The 18919-nt window shown below is 39.5% G+C and overlaps 1 protein-coding gene across 7 annotated transcripts in view; it reads right to left on the bottom strand.

The window, feature by feature from the left end:
* LIMA1 (LIM domain and actin binding 1) overlaps positions 1 to 18919 on the bottom strand; it is an 88372-nt gene that overhangs the window by 7880 nt on the left and 61573 nt on the right. For 2 of the 7 annotated variants that reach the window (XM_026000309.2, XM_072765324.1), the window contains exons 5-9: positions 12129 to 12216; positions 11307 to 11455; positions 8476 to 8583; positions 4811 to 4868; positions 3255 to 3367 (exon numbers count right to left, since the gene is read on the bottom strand). In XM_026000309.2, coding sequence (XP_025856094.2) covers positions 3255 to 3367; positions 4811 to 4868; positions 8476 to 8583; positions 11307 to 11455; positions 12129 to 12216 — 516 coding nt within the window. The remainder of the gene's footprint in view (positions 1 to 3254; positions 3368 to 4810; positions 4869 to 8475; positions 8584 to 11306; positions 11456 to 12128; positions 12217 to 18919) is intronic. The other 5 variants (XM_026000310.2, XM_072765325.1, XM_026000313.2 and 2 more) reach the window with 3 other exon arrangements.

Here is an 18919-nt window from a genome sequence, read left to right as displayed (position 1 = left end):
TGTGCAGCCTTAACCCTTCCCCTGGCTTTCTGTGAAACTTTCTGACAACATTTTGGAGATACATCTTAAATAGACTGCTCTACATGTCGAGGTTAGTGTTCTGATAAAGCAGTAATAATGTAGATAGTAAAAAAAAGATTCTAGATGCCTTCTAGCATAATTCCAATAGCTTTGCAAAATAGCATAAAACCTCCTACCCTGTCCATAGAGGAAGGAACACTAGCAGGGTACAGAGAGAGTGTCCTCTCATGCAGTCTGCCATGTTTTCTCTCCACATCCATCAGCAGGACCAGTCAGGGAAGCTTTGGTTGTCCTAGTGGAGACAAGTTGGTGTACCCAGAGCTGGCCACATGTCCTCGCCTTCTCCTTCCTATCTTTCCTCCTGGAAATATTTAGGGGATAACTTCTCTCAATGGAAGGACATAAAGCCTAAGAGACCTCTGGGTATCTTAAGTAGAAAGGTCCTGATCTTTCTCACAAGGTCCACTGAGCTCTGCTCCCAGAACATCTTTTTTGAGAGTGAACCTGCAACTTCAATTTCACTAGCACCGGGTCTCATCAACTGCGCTGACCAGTGTTCAAAATAGACGAATAAAACTCTTACTTGTAAAGACCAGTATAATTTTTTTTACTTTATCAAGCTAAAGTTTGAAATGAATCGCATCTCTACCTTAGATGTCCTATTTTTCAATAATAGACACATAGGCACTAAGGAACAGTTTTTCCAGGATGTGTGGGACCTAAAAATCTATTCTGAGTGAACAAGTTTATTCTTAGCTGTATGTAATTTCTCCAAGTGGAGAAATAACTTCTGTTGCATAGTCTATAGCCATGAGACCAGTTACGCCAGCAGGTCTTCCTATAAACACTAAAGTATATATATACTTGCCTTCAGAATGTAAGGGATAAATTTGAGGAGGAGGAAATAAACTACCCTTAAATAAAAGTGGAGATGTGATTGAATCCCATCTGCATCTGTACACCATAATCATTTGAGTTTTGGACGATAGGCAAACATAGGGAGCCAGGCCAACTTACTTCAGTCTTTATAAAATGTTCAAAACCTGAGGTGTATGTCTGGTGAAAGCAGACCTGTCTGCATTCTACTGCTGAGTGACTAGGGCCAAAGAATAGGCATGAGTCTGGGAGCTTCATCTCCACCTCCTCATATCCCTGGTATGCTAGGGAGGACCTAAGTGGGGTGCACTCTATCCCTACTCACTCAGCAGCTCAGAGCCTGGAGTCTGAATCAAGGAGGGACCTCAAAAGTCCAACCCAGCACCGAGAAGTCTGACCTAGCAGTTCAGGGAGGGAAATGAGACTGGGTTGAGAATTCAAATACACCCAAGAACAAATTTTAGTTTTTAGACAAGCCACGGAACTTCCCTAATCCCTCAGTCCATGGCCAAGTCAGATTTTCCGGCTGCTCTTGATCCAGAACCACAACCCAAGGACTCACATCTGGGTAGGGTTGCTGTTGGACAAGAAATTAACCCCATGACAGTTGCTACTTCGTTGGACTCCAGATACTGGACAAAGAAAGTGCTGATGATAGCATGAGCAGAATGTCAAGGCCAGAAGAGGGGGGTCATGTTGAATATGGATGTAGCTCAATCACTATTAACTATCTTTCCTCCCTTTACTCACTCCTCTCGCTACTTCACCTTTTGCTCCTTTTCAAAAATCCTTCATAAATCCTAGCTTCCCATAAAATTTTCATTCATGTTCTTTACCCCTCTCCCTTCCCTTTTTAAATTCACCCTTTAAATTCTGGATTCTCCCCTTTTCCTCCTTTTGTTCTAAACCTTCACCTATGTCCTGTTACCTTCATCCTTTTCGTACACTAGGACTTTCATCAAGGCACCAAATATGCCCACAGTTGAGAGATAAAAGTACGGCTGATGGGTGCATGAAGTTGGGGCAGTTACAAACCACCAAAAACACTAATTCTGGCACCTGGGTGGTTCAGTGGTTGAGTGTTTACCTTTGGCTCAGGTCGTGATCCTGGGGTCTCTGGAATTGTGTCCCACATTGGGCTCTCCACAGGGAGCCTGCTTCTCCCTCTATGTCTCTGCCTTTCTGTGTGTCTCTCATGAATAAATAAATAAAGTCTTAAAAAAAGCCCACTAATTCTACTTATTGCATTTCTTTCAAATGTTAGAACTTTCTAAATAAAACCCAGCTACTTAAGAGAATACCAGAGGAGGAAGATACTAAAGAAGTATGGGTTTGTTTGGTTATTAATCCAAATGGCTAAATTGGGACTGCATTAGCAAAGCATTCCATTAAAACAAGTCAGGTAGGGGATCCCTGGATGGCTCAGTGGTTTAGTGCCTGCCTTCAGCCCAGGGTGTGGTCCTGGAGTCCTGGGATCGAGTCCCACATCAGGCTCCCTGCCTGGAGCCTGCTTCTCCCTCTGCCTGTGTCTCTGACTCTCTCTCTCTGTCTGTCTCTCATGAATAAATAAATAAAATCTTAAGAAAAAAAAAAGTTAGGTAAAAAAATCCAAAGTGGGTACTGGGTTTTATTTTTTGACCTTTATTTTTTATAAAGGTCAAATATAGACATGAGATTATTTATTTGTAGAAAGGGAAAAGACTTTTTAAAAAACTGATGGATAAAAGGTGGCCAGAGATTGAATAGCCTACTGAAGTCTTCTTAGGGCACAAAACTTTTGGACTTTCCCTAACATCTAATATTATATACCGTAGTATAAGTGTTAAGTTGAATGCCCCATCTTACAGCAAATTGGCTGGCCAACCCCTGCTGCAATGTACATGTTCTTTCTTTAAAGAAGCTAATCACTGATTATCTTACAATCCAGTTCTAAAGACCAGGGAGCCACCCTCTTTAAGTCGACATACATGTCTCCATCCAATGGGCTGATCTTATTCAACAGATCATTTTTGAATTTCTTGAATTTCTCATTTTGTGATCTTTTGCCCATTCACAGATTTATGGGCTTCCCTCAAGAAAAACCCCCATCATTTTCTTTAACTTTGGGTTTCCTTAAAGCTTTCATGAAGTTTCCAGATTTCAAACTAAGCTATTAGTGAACCTCTCCTGGCTCAAAAACATCTGAGCAGAAGAAAACAAAATTTCTAGGAAAAGTGATAGACTTAAGTATGCCCTTATTTGATGTTTTCTTCCCCAGGAAAGTAAAAACAGGTTCAAATGAATATAAGGATAGAAGGTGCAATGAGCTCTATTAGTAAACCAATGTCTAAAGGCTCCAAGAGAAATTGTTATCATACCTTCACTGGTTTGGGTGGAGAACTTTCAGAAAGGCTGGAGGCTCTGGCATCTGGATTTAGTGGCTTGGGATGGACAGGCTGCTGGGCCTCACTCTTGACTTGGAAGTTACCTGCTTGAATTACAAAAGGAAGACATTTTATAGTGTCTCAGGGGAAATCTCAGAAAGAGTTCCTCCTCAAAGTTTTGGCACCTCCACCTCCTCAAAGTTTTGGTCAGGTCTTTTCAACACTAGGAAAAACTCAGCACTTCTAATGCCAAAAGCTATGCTTTTAGGTTCTGGGCTAGGAGACTTTTTCACCTGTTGCCACACACAGCAGGAATCCAGGTCACCCTATTAGAAGAGCTTTCTTCCCCACCTCCCCTTGTAGTATTTGTCATTTTTAAAGCCTGTTTGTAGATGTTGATAACTTCTTTGGTAGTTAGCACCCCCAATAACTCCTTCTGGGGTGCTTCAACTGAAGTTGGAAAAATGAATGTGAGGGTATAAATTTCATACTGTGTACATACGTGTGTGTAATCTGATGTGGTCTTTTTGATCAGTCCTATAGCAGATATCTATGGGTGGAGATACGTTTGGAAAAACATTCCATGAAGGTTTTTTTCATAATCATTGATGTGTCACCTGCATTAGTTAATTTCCTGCAATATATTCACTGTGTGGAAAACTGAACACAGAAAAGTGCTACTAAGGAACCATAAAAGAATTCCTTAAAATGTAGAGTTAAGTCAACAACATACTAAAAGATTAAGGCTTATTTTTCAAATGTTTTGCAAACCTAGTCAAAACTCAGAAAAATTTCTAGTCTAAGCAAAATGACTGCAAAAGGAATGTTCTTGGATTCAAGCAGCAAATTTCTCTGAAATTTTAAGGTAGGATTTACTAGAGATTTGTTAAACTCCTACGTTAGTTGCTGAGTTTTCAATGCCTAGTAAAGTAATTAACCTGGAGAGAAGCTAGAAATCCACATATATTAAAAGAAATACTGAAAATCAAAATCAAAAGTGGCTATAGTAAGGAAAAAAAAAAACACACCAATTTTTGTTTTTGAGAAAAGTGAGGCTCGGAATGGATGAAAGGTGATAAAATTCAGCACCAGAAGGAAAATCTCTAGAATGTGGCTAGAAGGCAGACAATGGTACACATGTAGATAAGCAGAGAAAGATATATTTTCAAAAGGTTACTCAAATGCCAATTCTTTATCCCTGTAAATTAATAAAATCTTTCTTGGCCAAACTCCTATTAAAATGAAACTTCAAAATTAGTTTTTATAGCCTGAACTCTGACAAAAGGCAGGGTAAGTTCACTGAGAGAGGCACCAAAGGTATTCAGTTTGCCCCCAAGTAGTCATATTGAATTTAACTTCTCCCTAAGCCATGGAATGTGTGAAGGGTATGCAAGCACCAGTCCTTGAAATCCAGTGAAAGATCTGATCAGCTAAATTGCTGGATTTAGTCTGCTACATTCTCAGCACTGACAGCAAGGGGGACATTCCCAGACCAAATACAGGATACAGAGCAAGAACCTCACCCTCCAGATCTAAGAACAAATGCTTACGGGAGTCATCTTCAGCAGGAGTGGAATGGACTGCCAGGCTATTCTCAGCTGCAGAGACCTACAAAAGGGAGGAATTAAGAATCACATTAAAAATAAAAGAGCAAACTGCTGTTAATGCCATAAAAACCTGCTGACGCTAGTCAGTCCCTGGCTGCCTGGGGGAAATAACGGGCCCCAGAACAGCTGAGCATTTAAACAAGAGGCAGCAAAATGTCTTTTATGAGGATATTAACATGCCTCTCAATTACAGAGTAACGGGAGAAACAGACTGCACTCAACTGCCAAAAGTGTGCATCATCTCCCTTTATAAAAGAACTTCTAAACCGTATCTTTCTACTGTCAAAAAAAAAAAAAAAAAAAAAAAAAGACAAAACAACACCCTCTATCAGAGAGAACAAAGCTCCTCACCATATAATATAGCTCACTCCAAGACAAGATGAAGTTTTCACATTAGGAACTATTTTTATTCCTTTATTTCCTAATTCCTTATTTCCCAACCAGATATATTCTGCTGAAACAAGTCTGCCAGTACAGAAGACCTTTTGATAGCTAAAAAACAAATTTACCAAAAAACCAACTTCCGGTATTAATCTCTAAGTTTTCCTTTTCAATCCCAAGTCTCAAAATGGCAGTGTTTAACAAAACAGCAGATCTCAGGTATACTTGCAAATCTCTTCCCCAGAAGCCATCAAGTTTAAATACAAACTTTCTACTATCTCTCTCCTTTTTAGTGGCCCCAGTGGCCTTCCAGGTATCCCCCAACACACTCAAAATAATGAAGGGTCAATAGGTGACCTAATGTGTAGTCTTTATGTAAAAGTCTTTCATTCAGATGTCAGGGATTTTATGGGCAATGCTGAGTGTTTATATCAGGATGTCTAACGTACTGAGTAAATTTACAATGGCTAACTGCACCTGAATTTTAGCATGGCTGTTTTCTCAGTCTCTCTCTTTTTTTTCTTTTTAAGTAGACTCCACACTCACCATAGAGTCCAATGTGGGGGCTTGAACTCTTGACCCTGAGATCAAGACCCCAGGGATCAAGACCTGAACTGAGATCAAGAGTCAGACACTTAACCAACTGAGCCACCCAGGCATCCCTACTCTCTTTTCATTACAGGAATTCCGACATGGCATAGAACAAACCACTATAATAACAGCCAACATTTACTAAAGCGTTTAGGATGTGCCAGATATTGGAATGATCACTTTCTGTGTGTTATTTCATTTAATGATATGAAAGAAATTAAAAGCTCTCCAATTCTTGTTAATTAGTAGGTGCATCCATCCCAGGATGTTCTTCTCTCACCTCTAATTTTGGTCACCTTGAACCTGCAGGGTAAATTTAATGCCAATCATGACATCATCGCACATGCCCAACCAGCTGACTTCACTGCAGGAATAGCCAGGAGAGAGCAATGAGATTTTGCTCAAACATTTTATTAAGGGAAAGCACAAATTCACTTACAAGAGGGAGAAAGGGAAGAACAATATCTTGACAAAATATTCTATTTCAGGCAAGTTTACCATAGCATTAATGTCCCTTTGTAGCAAGCTGAAGTTCAAATAGTTCTTAGGTATCGGTTAACAAAAGCTAGGCAAACAGCTGAAAGGATAACTGAGGCTCTGAAAAATTTTATGAATGTGAAGGTAGCCACGGATTTATAAACCTGCAGTATGTACTTGAAGACTATGTACTGTCTTTATCTCCATTCTTCCCCACCCATTCCTCAATTCATGGTTTAGTTACACTGATGCCCTTTTAGGCTATAATTAAAGTGTTTTGATCTTCTAATTCACCTCAGAGTTCCAGTTTCAAATCAGCGTGAAGACAATCAAGAAACAAACACAAAATCAGATTAGGGACAATCCAAATATTATTTCCTAGATGATCATTTCTCAAATTATGCTCCTAGGAAAAATGGGGAGATTTCAATGCTGGGAATATTTTTCTCTTAAATTTCTTTTTTATGGTGTGTAACATTTTAACTCAGCTATTCTTTTTTTTTTTTTTTAAGATTTTATATTTAAGTACTCTGTAAACCCAATGTGGGGCTTGAACTCATGTCCCCGAGATCAAGAGTTGCATGCTCCACTGACTGAGCCAGCAAGGCATCCCAACTCCTTTTACTCTTAAAACACAATCTCCCATTTAAAAATAGGAAAACCAGGTAGTCTAGTAAGAGAACTCATTTTATACATGGCATGTGACTCATGAATGAGCCCCCTGTTGCAAGGACATATGTAATTTATTGATTTTATGACTATGAAACACACTGCTGCCAAATATTTTGCCTTATTTCAACATACACTTGGCAATATATCTTTGTAAAATAAAGAGATTTAATTTTTCTAATTTTTTCCCCCTGTTCTATCATATAATTCAAATTTTGTAGCCAATGATCTGAGACCATTTTCCTGTGTGCCTACCTTGGTCCAAGTAGGTAGTGCATTTCCTAAGTTTCTATTGGTATTCTGTCAATACATCATACTTTTTAAAGTCTCATATCATCAAATTTGAGAACTATTGCTCTTAATCCATTTTAATTATCTCCTCACCTTTTGGAAGAATGGCCTTAAGGGTATCAATCAATATGTGGAACAGAAGCAAAGGGTTTTCTCCTAAGATTAATCACTGTGATTAATCACTGTCAAAGTTCTTTCTCCTCATCTAACTTAACATTTGGTTATCATCTTGACCAGAGGACAAAAAAACCCCCTGGGTAACAGACTGGCAAAGAAAATGATAAATTCACCTGACATAAATGTTATGTATTCCAACCAAGCCATTCACCTAATGGTAGGTACATAAAACACGAATATGACTTGCTTAAAACCTTCCTGTTGTTTTCCACCTTGGCAGGATTCTATCCAAAATCTTAAGCATGGCATATAAAGTTTTTCAAGACCTGCCTTGTGGCCCTCCCTCCACTGTCTCTCTCCATTACCTATATGTGCCTTGTGTTCCAGCCAAGCTATCTTGGTTTGGATCTCTGGTTTCCAAAACTGTTTGTGTCTGCCTGGAATGCCCTTCTTTCTCTTTCCTCAACCTTTCCCTTATTCACTTGGTCTCTTTCCACACATTCTTCAGGACTTGGCTCAGACATCACCTTCTTGAAGAAGTCAGGCTAAATGTCATTAGTCAGAGCTTCCATGGCCCCACAGAGCCCTCTCACAGCACTCACCACACTGCTTTATGACAGCCACCCTGTTACCTGTTAGCTTCCTTGCAGATAAAGACCACATGGAATAGTTTGTTCATATTTAGCTTTTGAGCTTAGCATTGTCTGTACTTAGCATGGTGCCGAGCTTTCAAAATAGTTTGAATGAAAAAATGAAATTGTCTTGCATAAAATGTGTTAAATTAAGAATATATAAATTCCTTGAAGATATCATCTCTAATCAAAACAGATTTTAGCTCCACACCATCTGATCATTTGCTGAGCAAAAGAATTTTCCAGTGAAGGTTCATTATTTGGTCAGCTATAAGTTGCAGAGTTCCCCAACTGAAATTATGTGACCTGCAAAAATGACAATCTGTCCTGGCAGCTGTTACCAAATTCCCAGACACTCTGCAGCCTAGAGTTAGAGTTGTTTCTAATTTTAAGCATCTAATTTAGAACACATGCTCCTTTGGCAACTGGACATCAGACTTTTCAACCCACCTTTTCTCCAGCTTGATGGGAGACGCAGACCTCAGGATCTGGGGGCACATTCTCCTTTTGCTCCAATTTATGAGTTTTGATTTCACCACAATTGGCTCTCAAGTCATTCTACAAAATAAAAGTAATCTGTGAACTAAAATTTAAAAATCTCACTATTCTACACTCTTCATAGCACATCTATTAAATAAATTTGGAACGTAAAATAAAAGGTCTTTTAAGAAGCTTTGGGTCAAAACATCCCCCTAATTCTCACAAGCAAGACCCACTGACTAGTGAAATGACAAAAGCGGCTTTGTGGACACCCACCTCAGAGTTAAATATTTGTACACTAGTCTAAAACTGGATGCTCATTAGAATACAGACATATCAACACAGACACACACAGAAACCACCCCCAGCATACAACGTTCTTGTGATTCACTCCTCTAGCAGCAGAGCTTGTGGGAATGCAAAGCTTGTGAGTTTTATCAGAAAAGACCATTCTGGAGCAGGGGAAAGGAGATGCCAAGTGCCAATAATCAAGAAAATATACTGACCATATATATAAATGCTCGGCCTGGAAAGAGAGACAGGGATGATGCATACATATAAAAACTGAAATTGTATTTAATGATACCATAAAACAACCCTTTTTTGTGAGACTTTCAAAAGCATGCTTCTTTTTGCATAAAATTCATACATTGTACTAAAGACGTATCTTATTCTACTTCTCAGAACAGAACCTCAACATAAAAAAGCAGGTATTAATATGGTCATAAGGAGTAAGCCTAATTACCTTTTTTCTTCCTTGCAAAGAACACTTGGAGCAAAATATTTAACTTTATCTACGAGATCCAAAATTACTATAGTGGTAGATGAATATGGACAATTCCTACCTTTAGTTTGCTACCTTTCTGAAAGTCTTATACCTTTCTGTTCCCTGTGATTCTTTAGCCAGGGTGAGAAAACAGGCAATTTATGGCCCCAGGGCCAGTGAAAAGGGGTGAGTGTGCTGATGGGGGTGTGGGATCCCAGGCTAAGGGACAAGGCTCTGGAGGAGCATCCTTGAGGAGGAGTTGGCAGCCAGTGCTGCAGAACACATCAGGACAGCCTCATTCCTGACCCCATCTTGAAGCCCCATCTCCAGAATCACTGCCAGAGTAGTGTGCCTTGTTACAGCCATCCTCTGTAAGGGGCCTGAGAAATTTTTCTGGGATGAGATAAGATGTACTTTTTTACAAGAATTCCTAAAGACTTTTCAACTCGTAAAATTTACAGAGCAGGAGAACTGTAATGCAGAAACTCTGTTGGGAGGGTTTTTTTTTTTTTTTTTTTAAAGGTTACTAAACAGGTTTTTCCACTTAGGGAGTCACCTGGTTGGAATGTTTATAGCAGGAGGGCACAGAGAAGCAGCAAAATCTTGAAACAAGGGAAATAAGCTCCAAAAATCACCTGCTTGCTGTATCTCCTGACCTGCTTTCTAAGAGAAGTCTAACCTTGCTCATTTTCACGCGGTCAGTGAATAATGAGCCTATGGTGTTCCACTTTACAACCGAATTCGACGCATCATCTCTTCTTAAAACCACAGTGAACACTCAGGATGAAATTATTCATGGCCCAGATCAAATTATTCATTGATAAATACTGTTGGAGAATGCATACTTCATAATGTGAGGAAAAGAAGGCTCAACTTCTGGAATACAAGCTATGATTTCTAAGAGGTACTGGTTTTAGACTGCCTGGGAACACATAAAATTCAATACTATTCTTCCAAATTTGTTTAAAAACAACAACAACAACAACAACAACATAGGACACCAAGAGATTCATGGCTTGTGTTTTGAAATCTCAGAAGGAACAAATGTTTGAGAGATACATATCTATATATATGTAGAGTGTTTATATGCATGTGTATGTATGAGTAAATGGCATTTAAAAGGTATCTTTGGGAAAAAAAAAAAGGTATCTTTGGGGTACCTGGGTGGCTCAGTGGTTGACTGTCTGCCTTCAGCTCAGGTGGTGATGATGCCGGGGTCCTGGGATCTAGTCCCACATCAAGGTCTCTGCAGGGAGCCTGCTTCTCCCTCTGCCTGTGTCTCTGCCTGTGTCTCTGTCTCTCATGAGTAAATGAATAAAATCTCTCCCTCTGCCTGTGTCTCTGCCTCTCTGTGTCTCTCATGAATTAATAAACAAATAAAAAAAAAATAAAACGTCCAGAATAGGTAAATCAATAAAGACAAGAAGCAGATTAGTGGTTGCCAAGGGATGAAGGGAGGGGGAATTGGGAGTGATTACACAGGTATGGGGTTCTTTTTGGGGTGATGGAAATGTTCTGGAATTAGACAGTGATGATGGCTGCATGACCTTGTGAATGTACTAAAAATCACTGAATTGTATGTCATTTTACATCTTATGAATTCTCTATCAACAAAAAAACCTGCAAAAAACCTCCCCATCCCATGTTAACGTCAAATCCATTCTATATTTCCCGCCAGTATTCTCTCCTTTTTTCCTCAAAAAGAAGTGTTTCTGTTAAAACTACTACTACTACTTTTTACACAACAACAAAAAAATTAAGTAGAAGAGACAGGAAAACTCTCAATGATATTACTGGATGATAATGTCACAAACAAATGAGTAGGGTGGGAATGAGGCCTAGGAAAGCAAAGTCAGGATTAGAACATGATAAGGATTATGGATGAGGCTAGGGTAGGATGGATTTCCATGGAAGGAGAATGCCTAGGGACCAGGGAGAGAGCAGGGCTCTCAGGTCGGAGTCTGGGGGACATCTCTAGTTTCTGTGCTCAGTGACCATTTGCTGGATGAGGGAATGGATGATATGGAACACATACTATAGCGTTGGTGGAACTGCTCTGTTTGGACACAGCTGCCTGGTACTTGGCCATTCGATCCTTTATGGAGGTTTCTGACAGGCGTGGTAAATCCAGAGTTCGCCTATTCTCGCTTTTCTCTGCGTTGGATGTAGAGGATGACACCTGACCTGGAAACATACAAATAAAATGCTCTATCAGAAGATAGAATGCGATGTGAATGGTTTCAAGATTCTAAATTTTAGGCTATTGTATTCTGGTGTGATCATTTTCTTCTATTAAAGGTACATAGGAGGAAATCAGGAATGTAATTCATTTACTAGGTAATATTTACTCACTTTCCCACCACTAAAAGGAGAACTCTTACCATAACTGAGTATTACATAAACACCTCAGCTTATTTAATACGGTTTAAAAACTAGATCTCAACACCATTTTAATTTGCATTTCTTTGCCAGGAGGCTGATGATTTTCCTGTTAATTTTTTCTTTTGTGAAATGCCTGTAAATGCCCTCTTCAAAACATATTAATTATGCTCTCAAGGTGTTATGTTACCACTGGTAATACAGGATAACAAATCTTGACAGAGGACACTGCCGCCCATCCGTGGAAGCCCTCAAGCCCCAGATGACCCTAGAGCCAAAACTGTCAGCAGTGCTCCCCTCCCAACCCTGCAAGGATACCCGTTGGCTGTCACAAACAGATTTCCTTTTAATTTGTGCCACTCTTCCCCTAAAAACATTGGCTTTGAGGCTAAAAGGTTGCTACTGAGGAGTACTTCGTAGGGAACCACACACACACACACACACACACACACACACACACACACGGAACATTGCTTACCTGCGCCTATTTCCAAATCATCCAGAGAATAGCTGTTTTCTGAGATCCTCCTCCCACCTGCACTACGGCTCTGGGTCCGAAGAATCTGCTGAGAAAACAAAACCCAGCCATAAGCTTTACACAGAAGATGGGAAATCTTGATGAATGTTCAAAGAAGAGGTCTGCAAATCCCCTTTATTAATAAAATCCACAAGAGATGAGATTGTATATTAGTTCTTACATTCCACAGAATGTGTTTTTAGCATTATAAATATGAAGTACTACATATTCACAGGTGCCCAGGGAGAAATAAGTAACTCTATATAGGTAATTCTCTTTGGTAATCATCGCTGTCTAACCAGCTTCACCAGGAAACGAAATACTTTAACCAGCCAGGGAGGGGAACTCTCATGTCCCAGATGACACTGACATGTCTCCCAAATCATCAAGTCCTGATGGCAGGATCTGCTGTTTGTTTCCCTTCTGAGGTTGCTGCTTTGGTTCACATCTTCATCTTCTCCCCGGACTACTGTATCACATTTCTAATTGGTTCCTCTACACCTTCCAATCAAGTCTCTGTGATAGCTGCAATTATCTCCCAATGTAAAGCTATATTACTCTCTTGTTCAAAATGCTTTAAAAATTCTTAATCATTCCTTGAACTAAATCTAAAGTGCTTCATATGTCACAGAAGATCACCAGTTCCACATCTAGTCCCTACTGCCCCGGAGTATTCCCTTCCTCATCCTTTACCCTCCAGGAAAAGCTGGGAGGTCTATGGGATTGTAAATGAGTTCCCTTCCCCTTATTGCCCTTTTATCCTTCTGTTTGTTGTTTTAAGACTCAGTGGAGGCTGAGCAACATATTCTCAGTGAAGTCTACCTTACCCCTCCTACATAAATCTAAGTAGTCCTTCCTCTCTTTCCAAGGTACCTGGTCACACTTCCACTCCAATGCTTATTGTGTGTCCCTCTACCGGACTGGAAGCCGACTGAGGGCAGGGACCACATTTTTGTTTTTTGAATAGAAATGTGGATGGCACAGATTTTTTGAATAAATTATTTTGTGATTCCTGTAAATCACTACATTAATCTCTCTAATCTCTAGGGTAGATGTCTAATTAAAGTCACAAATTATAATTTTTAAGACTGGTAAAGTAACCTAAGAGGCCATTGATCGTGCCAGAATGTTCCCAGACATAGTACACACAGAATATGTCATGTTTATTCAGCTTGTAAGGAGAACCTTCACCGAGATCCTATCATTCAAATCTCAGTTTATTTCCAGATAGCTTGAAGCAGGGAAGAGATACCTGAAATCTAGTATGACAAAAGAGTAAAACACTTAGCATCATTCTGTATTCAACATTGTTATTAAACCTTTAAGTTGGGGATCCCCGGGTGGTGCAGCGGTTCGGCGCCTGCCTTTGGCCCAGGGCACGATCCTGGAGACCCAGGATCGAATCCCACATCGGGCTTCCTGCATGGGGCCTGCTTCTCCCTCTGCCTCTCTCTCTCTCTCTGTGACTATCATAAATAAATAATAAAAAAAAAAATTAAAAAAACAGGGGATCCCTGGGTGGCGCAGCGGTTTGGCGCCTGCCTTTGGCCCAGGGCGCGATCCTGGAGACCCGGGATCGAGTCCCACGTCGGGCTCCCAGTGCATGGAGCCTGCTTCTCCCTCTGCCTGTGTCTCTGCCTCTCTCTCTCTCTCTGTGTCTATCATAAATAAAAAAAATAAGAATAAAAAATAAAATAAAATAAAATAAAATAAGCTGCAGCTACTCTAACCTTGCCATATCATACTCAAGTCAGATGTACCAACATCAACCACATCCACATGACTCATATGATGCAACACACTCGTGCTCCAGGCGCAGCCCCCCATCTAGAAATGAAGATCACCAGCTGAAATGAAAAGATAAATTTGGCAGGACACCTTCCCCATCCACGTTTTTAAATTTTCAAAGCATTTTTCATTTGTAGATAATTAAAGGAAAGTCCAAAGACATATTCCAAATGTTGCATCACTGTAAGAAGGTTATTATAAAAATTAGAATTTTCTGGACTCAAAAAGGGGAGAAACCCTGGAAATACACCTTTTTTCTTTTTTTTTTTAAGCAAAAGGGAACGGGTTCTGTATCCTTAAGAACAAAGGGATCATTTCAAATATTTATATTTTGTTAAAGGTAAAGTTCAAGTATGATTCCAAGAATATGTGTTGTATCACAACCTGCAGATAGCTCAGTTTTCTGTCTGTACTTTAGTCAAATCCCTCTCTGTTTCACGCAGAGACCCTGCCCTGGCGTTACTGGGAGCAAACCCATTTAGAAGCAGAACATATGCCTTGCCAGGACAGGGGCTTATTTTGGTTTTAGAGGCATAAAATTTTCCATCTTTGCTAGCTTTCTTTAAACCTTCAGGTTAAATAAAGTTAAGAGCCTTTTTCCTTTTTAAAGCCTTCTGACACATGAGGCTATCAGTACTTGAATTCTTTTCTTCCAAGCACTAAAAAAGTGAATGTACAAAGCCATTTGGTCTTAAAGAAAAAGAGAGAGAAATGTCTCTGGAAATCAAGCTATACGGATGCTGGAACACAGCTCTGAGATGAGAAAGCTTTTAATGAGATCCCAGATGAAGCACTAAGCATTTCTTTCAATACCAGTTCACCTCCAAATCACTCAAATATGGGGAATAACAAAAACTCAAATGCATTTACAGTGAATTTTGTGATCCTCATTTTACAAGTAGTAGTCTGAGGTACAGGAAGAAGGAGGAGTTTCCTCTAATATTTCTCAAGGAAGCAGAAGAACACAAAGAGAAAAAAAAATACCCAACAACCAGGAATTCTGATACTGAAATACTCTTCTGTAACACATTTTTATCACATTTCAGCACTGTTTACTCAGATGCCTGAGGGAGCCTATTAAAAGCAGGGAGAAAAGACAAGACACTTTAAGACTTTCTGGAATTTCCTAAGGCTTGGCCTCACCCCACCCCACAAGTCCTCCTTCCTGTCAGCTGACTATAGTAACTCTCCTTAGTGGGACCGCCCCTTAAAGTACACTCTGAGAATCCATAAACCAAACACATCAACACATACCAATAAGAGAAAAAGAGCTGAGGGCTTTGAGCCAGTAGTCTGTAGAATTTCTTTTGTCTGGGAAATTTTCTTAAATAAAATAAAATAAAGCAAGTGGGGTCCCAAATACCACGTAAAAAGCAGGATTTCCTATGCCCCTAATTTTTAGGAAAAAATTCTATTTAAAAGTTGATTCTCAACACTTTAATTTACCTCCTACCTCTCTCAGTCACTTCCTTTAACCTTTCAACTTTGACCTTCCTTCAGACTCTCATCCCTCCAAAGTCAAGGGTAGAGGAAGGATGATCTTTAGGGAAAATGGGACTTTGTTCAACTGTGCATAGGGTGTAAATAAAACCTAGCCTTAATTTCTCAAAGTACTGAGAGACAAACTTTTTTTTTTAAGATTTTATTTATTTATTAATGAGAGACACAGAGAGATAGAGAGAGAGAGAGAGAGAGAGGCAGAGGTAGAAGCAGGTTCCATGCAGGGAGCCTGATGTAGGACTCGATCCTGGGTCTCCTGGATCAGGCCCTGGGCTTAAGGTGGAGCTAAACCGCTGAGCCACCCGGGCTGCCCCAAACTTCTCTTTCTTCAGGAAGAAGAAAACAGGAAAAAAAAAAAAATGGAGCTCTTTTAAGTAAAATAATATATATTGAAGGAGCACTTATATCCAGGTTGTGGGATTTCGCTGTTTACTGTATTTCTAAGCATTCTACAAAAATTATGTGTTACTTATATAATTAGGAAAAAAAAGTAAAGAAAGGAGAGGCAATACTTCATATTTATTGATATGAATAGGTAAAAATGATAAAAACCAAATGCTGACAAGGTGCTGGAGAATTAAATATGCCCTGAGATTGTGCTAGTAGTGTTATAAAATAGCGTAATTTTTAAAAATGATTTTATTTATTCATGAGAGACACAGAGAAAGAGAGAAGCAGAGACATAGGCAGAGGGGGAGGCAGACTCCCTGCAGGGAGCCTGATACGGGACTCAATCCCAGGACCCTGGGATCATAACCCTAGCCAAAGGCAGATGCTCAACCACTGAGTCACCAGGTGCCCTAAAATAATGTAATTTTTGATAATCAGCTGAAAATATTTAAGAATGTTTAATGAATTATGGATTTAAAAAAAAAAGATTTTGAGAGAGAGTGAGCATGAGAGAGAGAAAGAACATGATCAGGGGGTAGGGGCAGAGGGAGAAGTAGACTCCCCATTGAGCAGGGAGCCCAGGACTCCAGGATCATAACCTGGCCGAAGGCAGATGCTTAACTGAGCCACCAAGGACCCCCGAATTATGGCTTTTGATCATGAGAACATTACCTCAGTAATACTGCCCTCCCACCAAAATAACTAAAAACAAAATGTTTCTGCCAGGATGCTTAGAATTTTTTTTATTAGACTAGAAAAATATCTAATTACTGGGGCATGATTAAACTATAAATGAAATACTAAATTGCCATAAAAAAGATAACCACATGAACTAGGAAAATACATAGAAAGGTCTATATAAAAAAGACCAAAAAAAAAAAAAAAAAAAAAGACCAAACAAAACTGAGCACACAGGGACTAAAACCATGTAAAAACTAGTTATGCAATGATACGATATCATTGTGCACAGTTGTTTTATTCTTTTTTCCTGGTGAAAGTCACTGTTTTTTCATGGTTTACTTGGCTTTTTCTTCTCCTCTCTGGTTTACTGTGAGGTAGGGGTGGGGAGCGGGTAGAGATAAGCTTCTAACTCAAGAGTTTTAGTACAAATCTCTTGCATTCCAGTGTATTTCTTCTCTTCATTGTCCTATGCTTTTAATTCAGTTACAAGACTATAAAATGTGGGAAGAGGGAAGACAGAGAACTAAAGTCTTTGAGAGTATAATTGCTATGTTTTAAATTTTTCCTGGTGGAGAAAGGGGGACCCTCTTGCACTATTGGCAGGAATGTGAACTGGTACAGTGGTAACAAAGGTGGTCACATTTCCCCTCTGGAAAATTATGTGGAGGTTCCTCGGAGTTAAAAATAGAGCTACTGTATGACCCAGCAATTGCACTGCTGGTGATTTACCCCAAAGGTACAGATGCAGTGAAAAACCGAGACACCTGCACCTCAGTGTTTACAGCAGCAAGTCCACAACAGCCAAACTGTGGAAGGAGCCTCAGTGTCCATCAAAAGATGAATGGATAAAGAAGATATGGTCTATATATGCGATGGAATATTACTCATACTTTCATTCAGAAAGGACGAATATCCACCATTTGCTTCAATATGGATGGAACTGGAGGGTAATGCTGAGTGAAGTAAGTCAGTTGGAGAAGGACAATCATTATACGGTTTCACTCATACGGGGAATATAAAAAAGTGAAAGGGATTATAGGGGACAGGAGGGAAAATGACTGGGAAAAATTAGAGAGGGTAACAAAACATGAGAGACTCCTAACTTTGGGAAATGAACAAGGGGTAGTAGAAAGGGAGGTGGGTGGGGGGATGGGGGGATGGGCACTGAGGGGGGCACTTGATGGGATGAGCACTGGGTGTTATATGTTGGCAAATCGAACTCCAAAAAATATATATATATTTACATATATATAACATTTTTTCCTGGTTTCCTTAGATTTCAGATAAGTAAGGCCATGGCCAGTTGTTTTTACCTAAAAAATAGTTGTTACAATATTTTTAAAAAGATTTTATTTATTTGACAGAGACAACGTGCATAAGCAGGGGGAGCAATAGAGGGAGAGAGAGGAGCAGGCTCTCCACTAAGCAAGGAGCCTGATGTGGGGCTCAATCCCAGGACCTTGAGATCATGACTTGAGCTGAAGATAGATGCTCAAGCAACTGAGCCACTCACACACTCCCAGTTATGATATTAATGAAGATACTGTTACGTGGTAGAGATAGGGTACTAAACAATTTCAGTCCTTGTTCAGATGTTAATTAGCCAATCCCATTGGGCATGTCAGTTAACTTCTCTGACCTCAGCTGTTTCCATCTACTCATTAAGGATTTTAATATCCTAACTGAGAGCAGTGAGCTGGATTAAATAAGTTTACGGTCCTGTACAGTTCTAGGATTTATGTCAAAGATTTTGATAGGGATTTTTCACTCACTGTAACTCACTGATGAGTTAGAAGACTAGAGGAAATGACTAATATGTTCATCTGGATATACACACCTATGTTGTCTAATCCAGGACTGAGTCTGATTCCAGAAAGATAAAGGTGGTCATTCATATTTGAGGGGGTAAGTGAAGTCTTTTTGGCTACTCTAATGGAGCCAATCTTGCTTATGGAATGTTCCAGTCCTCTGACATTCCTTTTCAACATGTTTTTGTTTTGTTTTTAACTTTTCAACACATTTTATTGTAATGAAACTGGCTAGAAACCAGTAAGCAGATGGCCTGAAACCAGTAGTTAGATGGCCTGAAAGTAAACAGAAAAGAGGTGACTGGTCTCCAGTTAGCACATCAAGATCAGTCATTTAGGACAACAAACAGTGAGAAATATCAGAATTCCTTGACCAGTATTTCTACACTTGGATCCATTATTATTATTTTTTTTTTAACTTGGATCCATTATTACCTTACCACGAAAGCTGAAAGAATTACTGTTACTAATTAAAGGTAAATAAAATTAAATTTGTACTGGTGTGACATCTTTATCAGAAATGATCTGCTAGAGACCAGTCAAAATAACACTGAGAGCATTGTACTTACATTTTGAAATTATAGA

This window comes from Vulpes vulpes, chromosome 8, assembly GCF_048418805.1.
Source record: "Vulpes vulpes isolate BD-2025 chromosome 8, VulVul3, whole genome shotgun sequence".
In the NCBI taxonomy this organism is placed as follows: Eukaryota; Metazoa; Chordata; class Mammalia; order Carnivora; family Canidae; genus Vulpes; species Vulpes vulpes.
Note: the sequence above shows the minus strand (reverse complement) of the source record. Positions and strands in the feature narration are given on the sequence as shown.